The 9,655-nt window shown below is 39.0% G+C and overlaps 1 protein-coding gene across 1 annotated transcript; it reads right to left on the bottom strand.

Moving 5' to 3' along the window:
- Window positions 1-3,090: 3,090 nt before the first annotated feature.
- Window positions 3,091-9,655, bottom strand: LOC310730511 (odorant receptor 131-2-like; the record flags this gene model as incomplete). Its single annotated transcript, XM_083549535.1, has 4 exons — window positions 3,091-3,978; window positions 5,816-5,833; window positions 7,316-7,535; window positions 9,309-9,655. 4 exons carry the CDS (start codon window positions 9,653-9,655, stop codon window positions 3,091-3,093), a joined length of 1,473 nt encoding a protein of 490 aa, XP_083405661.1.

The raw sequence follows: 9,655 nt of genomic DNA, 5'->3' as shown, positions 1-9,655 counted from the left end.
TTGGAGACTGGGGATTAGGTAGGCTGCAGGGACAGACAAACTGAAACCCAGGCTCCTGACGAAACTCTAAATAGCCTGTGCATAAGGTACTTTGGCGCCCCAGATGTCTGCAATCCAGTCCGGGGCCTTCCCAGAGCGGTGGAGGCTGTAGTGGTGCACACTTAAGTGCTTGCTCTTTAGAAGTGTAGCCAGTAGCATGTAAGCATGTAAGCACAGGGAGCTTGGAAGCCTGGAAACAAGGAAGCACAGGGAACCAGAAAGGTAGAAAGTCCAGGTAATCTATGGTCTTAACTGGTAGATGGGACAGTGAGCAAAGGGGAATAGGGACCTTATAAAGGGGACAGGTAAATGGGGAACAGGTGTAGGTGATTAGTAGGAGGAGGACAGGTGTAGGTGATTAGTAGGAGGGATAGGCTGAGTAAGAGTGTGAGAATTGGAGGGAGGCATGACTGGTAGCTCCCTGACACTATGTAATGTATTTCAATAGGAAGTATTTTTAGTGCCCCTGCCAAAGTATTCTTTCTTCCACAGGTTACACACCCGGTCTACTTTAAATGGCTGGAATTCAGAAGTGCTTTTGATGTTGAAGCAGGGTCTCACTGAGCAGCTCAAGGATTAGCTTGCTACCTGAGACCCACAATAAAGGCCCTCTAGGAAATGGTCATTCAGGTTGATAACTTCCTTATAGAATAGAATAGAATAGAATAGAATAGAATAGAATAGAATAGAATAGAATAGAATAGTACAATGACATTAAAAGGTCATTGCTCATGTAAAGTAAGAAGTTTTCAAGTCTAGGAACCCAGGAGTTCTGGTTTCTTCTTTGTAGAGAGGAAAAATGAAATCCTCTATTCTTACATAAGGCTAACAAATTCTAAATGGCATTTTTATCAAGAAATGCCATCTTCTGCCACTCATGACTTTGTTCAGGGCAATGCAGCAGGCATTAGAATTTACTAAAGTGGATCAGTTACAATCTGATTTGCACACCTATTACACTTTTAGGGCAATACAAGTGAAATGTTCAAAATCATGTGATGCCCTTTGTGCTAATAAATGCTCTTACTGTTTTATTTAGCAATTACACAATTAGGTACGGAGGGAGGCCCTGGATCCCTATGCCTATGTCAGTCCTGGGATAAACATGATGGAAGCGGTGTCAAACATTTTCTTTAATTGTTGTTGTTTAAGACTTGCTTGCAGGTCAGACTAAAGACTAACTGGGTTCCCTTTCTCTATGGTGTCTTTCTGGTACTTAGCATCTCAACAGATATGTGGAGAAGATATCCATCTTGAGCATTTTTTCATCCTTGAGCAAGGCCCTTAACCCTTTGTGCTCCAGGGACACTTTATCATGGCTAACCCTGCGCTCTGACCCCATCTTCTTACATCGCTGGGATATGTGAAGAAATAACAATTTTCCTGGAGGAACCCACCCCAACTCCAGGTCAGTTATGCCTGAGGTTTTCCAAGTTATTTTAAAACTTATTTTTGGTGGTGTGGTTGTCATGTGCCCTTTATCAAGTTAGCAATGGTAGCAGCACAGGACTACAACAACCATTATCCACTGCACATCATAGGTTGGGATGACACAACAATCCATGACAGCCTGCCTTTGATGCACAAAGGGTCTTGGAGCTATCAAATAAAAAATGTTACTGATCACACTCATTAACTTACTATTCACTTATAAAATCTATGTTTGCCCACTCACTCATTGGCCGGCGGGTTTTTTACTGCATGGTTGGATCTACACTTAACCATCCCATTACAGTTGTATTCACATTTAGGTTTAATGAATTTTTACATCTTTCCACAATGCAAATAGTACAATAGCTTTGTGCAAACTGACATGTGCAGTTAAAGATGTACAGCAGATGAATATATAGTCCATGGGCAGTAAAAATGGGCAAAAGCTTTTAAGTAACATGTACAGTAATACAGTACAGTAAAAAATAAAATAAAAAAGTACAGTAACAATATATATATATATATATATATATATATATATATATATATATATATATATATATATATATATATATATAAGTGAAAAATGAAAATATAGAATGTGTAAGGTGTGTATAAGGCACAATATATGTAGAAACATAAAATATATAAGTGTACAATATATGAGATATGTACAAAAAATATAAAATGGTACCAAATTGAAATACAGTATATATTCAATCTACATTTGGTTCCAATTAATTGACACTAATTATAATGTACTACTACTTATAGTTGTATACAACACTGAAAGGTACACACTACAGTAGGAGTAAGAGCTTTCTTTTTCAAAAGTGCACATTTATGGAACAGCCTTCCGATTAGTGTTCAGGTCTCACACACAGTCTCATTGTTCTGTTGTAGGTTAAAAACATTTAATTAATCAAGCCTTTTTCTCTCTCTCTCTCTCTCTCTCTCTCTCTCTCTCTCTCTCTCTCTCTCTCTCTCTCTCTCTCTCTCTCTCTTTCTCTCTCTCTCTCCATCCCTCTTCATCAAGTTGAACATGCTTCTCAGGTACCAGTGACTAGTGATCCTGTCCCTTTGTTCTTTTGTAGAAGGGCATCTGCCTGATATGTCCTGATCCACTACCTCTGGATAAAGTCTTTAACTGTAGATTGTGCAGGTGACCATGGTTCCACATAAACAGCCTGAAAATCCTTTAAGTTACTGAGCAACTTAAGAACAATGATCATGGATTTGGACTTTAATTAATATAAGCAATCTGCTTATAAACTACTTGAACAGTTGGGACACAGTGTAAAATATTAATAAAAATAGAATGCAATAATTTGTTTATCTCATAAACCCACTTTTATTTACAAAAGAACATTAATAAAATGTCAAATGTGTTATATATCTTTAATGCATTTTAATAAATTAAAAAAGGTTACTTTAAATTTGATTGCTGCAACACTAAATTGACTATTTAAACCATCAATGTAAAATATTTGTTAAAATCTAGGATGTGAAAATTTTTGGTAATTAATTATTATTCTTGGCATGTTAATTAAGATGTATATTTAAAATCGACCAATTTAAAATGTACAATACTTGTATACTTGTTTACGTTTGGTGTTGTTTTTAAGTCGGTCTTATTTTTATTTGTTTGATTTCAAGCAATGATGGAAAAAGGCAGTCACAACCACACATAGCATAATGTCTTAAAACAAGGAAAAACTTTTTATCTCGGAGACCATAAATCAATGGACTGAGGCATCGTGGTGAAATCAGAAAAACAATAAACAGTGAATATCTTACATTTCGAAACATTGTTTCCTCAACCTTCCAAAATGCCATTTCTATATATGGGTTTAAAAATTGTATCATGCACAAAAACAACTGAAATGCATGAAGCAGCACAGTTTTTAAACTCTTACTGGTTGATTTTCTTTTCTCATTTGAAGCGGTTCTGGCTGCAATCATTATCTTAATGTAGGTAAAGAATATAATAATGATCAATAAAAGGAAAACAATAATAAAAGTGATAGCACGTCCATGTGCCTGCCATGCTTCCTCTAACATTAGGTCTGCACTACACACCACATAGGAGGACCTGGAAGCAGGTGCAGCTGCTCCCCAGTATCCTATAAGATTATACAATGGAATTATAGAGCTGATACTCCATATAATTAAAAGCCCATATAATCTGGTCCTGCTCGTGGAGATGTCAGCATGTCTCAAAGGCATGCATATGGCCACATAGCGTTCCAGACACATAGCCACCAAAGTCAGAGGTGTGCAACAGGTAAGCAACGTCGAAATTGCACAAATGATACTACAAGGAATTATGTGAATGACATACTGAAAGTAAATTCCAGTCGAAAGCAAATCAGTTAACAGCATAAGAGCAGAGTCAACAAATAGGGTTTGTGCAAACAAAATGTATCGAGTTTCTTCTCTAAAACTCCTCTTTTTCAAAAATGTGAATATCATTAAGCAGTTTACATAAAGGAAAACCCCAAACAAGACCTGCAACAACCAGAGTTTCTCATAGGAATTTTTTGAAATTTTAAGCAACAAATTATTGCTTGAGCTAACGTTCTCTCCTTCTCTTTGCATTTTTCTGTAAATTAAAGAAATATGAGAGAAAGATTACAATGCCAAAAATACTCTTGGTTGGGGGAACGGGTTACTAAACGACGTATATTGTTAAAAAGGGTCTAAAGCATTAAATGTTAATACAATTATTTTGCAAGTATTTATACTGTTCTAATGGTGAGGGGGGAAAATTATGTAACAGTAGTTACTAAGCAATCCTAAGATTATCACATGCTTTTAAATATAAATATTTAATGAGGGTGCCAATTTGATGTGGAACATTTTATTCTTAATTGCTTTTGTTCTTATAGTTAAAAAAATTACAAACATACAATTACTACCATTACATATTGAAACTTTTTTCTAATTTCAACTTCTTGTGCATTTAGATAGGAATTTACATACAAATGCAATCTGTTATTTCAGTGCGTACCCATTGGGTCTTTGAAAGTACTTGAGGAATGCAGACAGTTCCCTTAGGATATGGTTAATTTAAAGATGAGCTGTTGTCAATACAAAAAAATTAATTGGTATTACATAATTGTTAGACATGAAATTATATAGTTCCATAACTGTGGGAAGTTTAATAAAGACTCTGTCATGTTTAAAATGAGCAGCATTTTCAGGGATAAAGTACCACGTTACTTGTAAACATTATGTGTAGCAGTTAAAAGTTTTCTACATAGTGCTAAATCCAAATTGCAAGGTATCTTGATTGCCTTTTTGTGTACAGTGCAGCTTTTTTATATAGTGGACATTTTTTGAGATACTAAACTCACTGAATGCATTAAATGCATAGGAGAAATGCAAATACTTTGCTTCTATCAAAGCCTGTGCATTTTCTGGGAATTTGATAATTCACTGACAAATAATTTTTCTATTCTTTTTCCAAATGTATGCTAGAGGCAGTAAAATTTCCCTTTTAATAAATATAATCACTTAAATTCCCATTAATGAGCATTTCTAGAAACAAGACCCCCTGGTCCGCAACAATGCCGGAGAAGGGAGCTCGGTGGAGCTGGTCGTGCCCTGAAGCCCATTTCATGGCTCAGTTCTACGAAAAAAGCAGTGCTACATCCCTCCAATGGTCGGGTCAGAACCTCTTCTTGGAGATAACAGTTCTCAGATCTGTCACCTCACGGGGCTTTGACCCAAGGCGCTGCGTGGGATCCCGCACAGGGTGATGCTCTGTCTCTGCACTTGGCGGTACGAAGTGCTGGGTTGGGGTTGGGGCTGCACCTGCTAAAAACTAAAAAGCCTGGTTCATAACTGTTCAAGCATGACAGTATCCCCCAAAGGTGCAAAAAGTCATGGCCTGTGCAAAACTCTGAACTTTTAATACATGGAAATAAACTGGTATGCCCAATGCCTAGACTGACCCAATGGTAAACTAATTAGTTCTATAGCTGTGGAAAGTTTTATTCAAATTAGGTGTGGTAACAGTAGGAACTCATTCAACCCAGTGGTCAAGAGTCTAGTGGTTAAGGAATTTGTAGAGATGTGGCAATATTTTTAGTAAGTTTAAGTAATTAGTTTAATTGATGGATGTTATAAGAAGGGATCCAACACTATTATGATAGCTGGTGGCACATCCATTATCCTTAAATCAGGATATTGTAAAGAGCGAGCAATACTTCAGTAACGTGGCAATTAGAACTTGCACACAAACAACTCATTGGGAAAGATGGCAAACTGGTCTTTCGAGTGGCACTGGGATTGTACACAGATATGATAAGGTTTATCATTAAAAACTGAAGGTCATACTGACCATATAGTCTATAAGTGTCTAAAACAGAGAACAATATATGACAAATTAATTCTGAAAATCTTTAATGTAAAGAAAGATGTAAAAAATATTGTTGCTTACTTCCTTTATTGGGAAATTGGATCATTTGCTTGCGACATACAGAGTATGTTCTCTATGAATATTGAAAAGTGGTTTTAGAAAGAATGAGTGACTATTTCTCACATTGTCTGTATTGTCTTGTATAGTCTGTTTTTGTCTTGCCTTGTCTGTTTTGTCATGTATAGGTTTTATTTATATCTGTACTATTGAGAGTCACTAACAGCTGGAACCAAATTCCTTGTGTGTGTCAAAACACTTGGCCAATAAACCACAGATTCTGATCTGTGCATCTATTCACAATAGCAAATAATGTCAAAGCATTTTGTGTCAGATCATTTATTTATGAATCTAATGACTTGATCTAATGGCAGTGTTAATAATACTTTTGTAAAATGGATCATATTGCCAAACTGTTTTCCAAACACAAATCTATGGCTCAGTTTAATAATTAATGATCGTGTAAATATTTTCCTAGAACATAAGTTATTGTGGTTTACTCTAATGTTAGTCTCATATAGCTGGATAAACTTACTAATGAGAATAGACCTGTCTGAAGATAGGCTTTTAAAAACAACAATGCCACATCCACTGACTTTTCCTTTCCCAATTTGCTGCAGTCAAAGCACATTAAATGTCTAGAGAAAAAATTTTTTTTTCATGTTTATCTGAGCCAGTAATGCTTTCCAAAAGATCATTAAATCCTAGCTGGTGTCTAAATTGTGTTTTGTGTACTGTGACCATACCCCTGCCATAAACCAGTGTGGCTAATGATAGTCTTATTTCCACTGTACATTAAATTTTGAAGGCCTAAGATTTTGGGGCATGTAATGGGGGGAAGGCTCCAGGGTGGATATAGCATTGTCACTTTAAAATTCTCTACCAAATTTTTTACTTTTTAAAGAATGTCTCTAAACACGCATTCTCATTAGAGATTATACTGGCCCTATGCGACTACTCTAAGTAAACCACTGTGTCCAATTATGGTTTATGAAAATAACTATCATTAATTATTAAAATGTTCAATGAGTTTGGATCCTAATTAGTGATAACCAACAAGCTGTTTTAAATGTGTCCTTTAGGTCCTTACTCACCTAGCCCTGCACCCGTGCTCTCTGACAGAATAATCTGGCTAAATGATGGACCCAGCAGATGCACTGAAGCATTGGGCTTGCTCCGGCCGCAGACCGACAATTCAGGGACCCAACCATGATGGTGGACATTCTAAAGCTCAGCCCCATGCAGAGAGATGAGTATTTCCGGGTGAGTCATGAACAATCAGTGGCAAACCATATGATATTAAACAACCTGCTAAAGCGGCTGTCTCTCCGGCCCCTGAGCTCTGCGGGGGGGCTGCTTAACCACAGCCTTCCTGCCTGACTGCTGACGCGGCCCTGCTCTTCCGACTCCGCTCCACCTCTAAACCTGTCTGCCCTGCTGAGCCTGCCCCCAAGCCTGTCTGCCGAGCCTGCCCCCAAGCCGCTCCAGAGTCCTGCCGAGGGCGCCGCTCCGCTCCAGAGTCCCGCCGAGGGCGTAATCTTGGCTGACGACGTTGCTCCACCCCCGGATTTTTCTGACAACGTTGTCCAGACCTCTGCGGAGGGCGTGGCTCTGCCTCAGACCTTTGCGGAGGGCGACGCTCCCCCTTATCACATCAGCCAAAAAAAATGCTTGGGGCAGCTTCCGGGTTGGCGGCGTGCACTTCTGGTTCCGCGGTAAGCACTTCCGGGTTGACGCCAATCTTGCCGTTTTTCCCAAGCCTCCCGGTATTTAAGGACAACCAAGACTTTAGCTCTGGGCCAGATTATCTTACCGGCTTTTTAGCCTCTGGGATTACTCTGCCTGATCCTGATCCTGCTCCTGTTCCTGCTCCTGTTCTTGACCCCTGGTCTGTTCTGCCTCCCTAGTTACCTGGTTTAAACTCTGGACTATTTTGTCGGTTTTTGTTTCTGCTCTGCCCCTCATAGTTCTGTTTGCCGGCTTTTGATATTTTGGACTGTTTTTTCGGTTTTAGTTTTGTCTCCCTGCATTGCTCTGTTTGCCTGTGCCTTGACCCTGGACTGTTTTAGACTGTCTTTTTGCCTTTGCCCTATTACTATGCTAATCTTTTTAGAGAGAAGTTCTGACTACAGAATGCTTCCCTGAGTGTTTTGGCAAATTTCCTTAAATACCCAAATCATCGTAAATACTTGTAAATTCAAAGTGATAGAAGCTTTACAAACCCTTTCTTGGGACAGGATGTGACCTAAAATGCAAATGTCACCTAGACCAGTGGTCCCCAACTTTTTTACACCAGGTTAATGACAGACAATATTTTCACGGACCGGCCTTTTAGGGTGTGGTGGAAAAATGCAATAAAATAAAATGACACGACCAGCATAAAAACTGGTATTTTCTAAATATAATGATAATCGTGAATTCACTGTCATTTGTTCATTTTGCTAGCTTGGGGGTTTGAATTTAGCAGTAATGTATTATTGTGCTTTGGGCCGGAGCAGCCTCTTTAAGTAGGTAGAGGATGTAGGTAAGACATCTGACCGAGGCATCTTGACATGCATCAAGAGTGAGTCATAGACAGATTCGGCAGAAAGAATCAGGTAATTTTCCAAAATAAAACATCGTTCAGAATCAGATAATAAATAAAACGGATATACAGTGGAACCTCGAAGCTCGCGAGGGTTAGGGACCAAGACCGGTCGCGAGTTCCGAATTTTCGCGACCTTTTGATACGCCCCTTCCAACGCAGTAAAAACCCAAAGAACACTATACGAAATCGATTTAAATGAGTAAATAACATTATTTTACTCCATAACACTTAATTATTAGACTATTTTAAGCATTTTTTAGACAATTTTAATGAGATAAACCTTGATTAGAAATGTTAAAACTAGCGTTTTGAGCAGCTCCGAGGTTTCAGTGTAATGTAAGTTATGTATTCTTTCTGTGCAGCCCGTTGCCGGTCCATGGCCCGGGGGTTGGGGACCACTGACCTAAACCACCTGGTAAGGATCTTTTTTGGGGCAACCCTTATGCCAGTAGGACAGAATTTCCCCAAACCTGAGGGCTGTTCTACTGATATGGGAGTCATATTTACAATTACACTGATACCAAACATGTGAAGGTAAAATCTATGCATTTCTAAAATGCAATTATTACATTATGCAAGTAAAGTAGCTTGAATTTTGGGACCTTTCCATGACACTACCATCTCCCCAGGAGGGAAAGAGGGGGCAAGAATGGGTGACTGGGCAGCTGAACAGATGGCTTTCTCTCCTCAGATCAAAGAGATCCTCTCCTCATATTAGGAGGTTTATTTTTTTTTTGCATGGTAGTTCTCGGGGTCTGACCTCTAGAAGTTGCATGGCAGTTCTCGGAGCCTGGGATCATGAACAGATCTGGCCATCCTTACAAAATGAACCGTTGCACTGGTCTGAGGTCTAGAGCGCTCTGGTGCAGGTTTTCATCAAGGATGTCTCTGCACATTGCTGCATTAATCTTTCCCTCGATCCTGACTGGTCTCCCAGTTCCTGCCACTCCTTTTCCTGAGGAGTGGCTTTCATCTGGCCACTCTACCATACAGGCCAGATTGGTAGAGTTCTGCAGAGATGGATGTTCTTCTCTCTTCACAGAGAAATTCTGGGGCTCTTTTAGAGTATCCACTGGGATCTTGATCACCTTCCTGACCTTAAATGCTGCAGAAACATTTCTGTACTCATCCCCAGATCTGTGCCTCGACACAAACCTGTCTCTGAGGTGTAAATGCAT

This window comes from Silurus aristotelis (genome assembly GCF_946808225.1).
Source record: "Silurus aristotelis genome assembly, chromosome: 8".
In the NCBI taxonomy this organism is placed as follows: Eukaryota; Metazoa; Chordata; class Actinopteri; order Siluriformes; family Siluridae; genus Silurus; species Silurus aristotelis.
The sequence above is the reverse complement of the archived record's forward strand: the minus strand, read 5'-3'. Positions and strand labels throughout refer to the sequence as shown.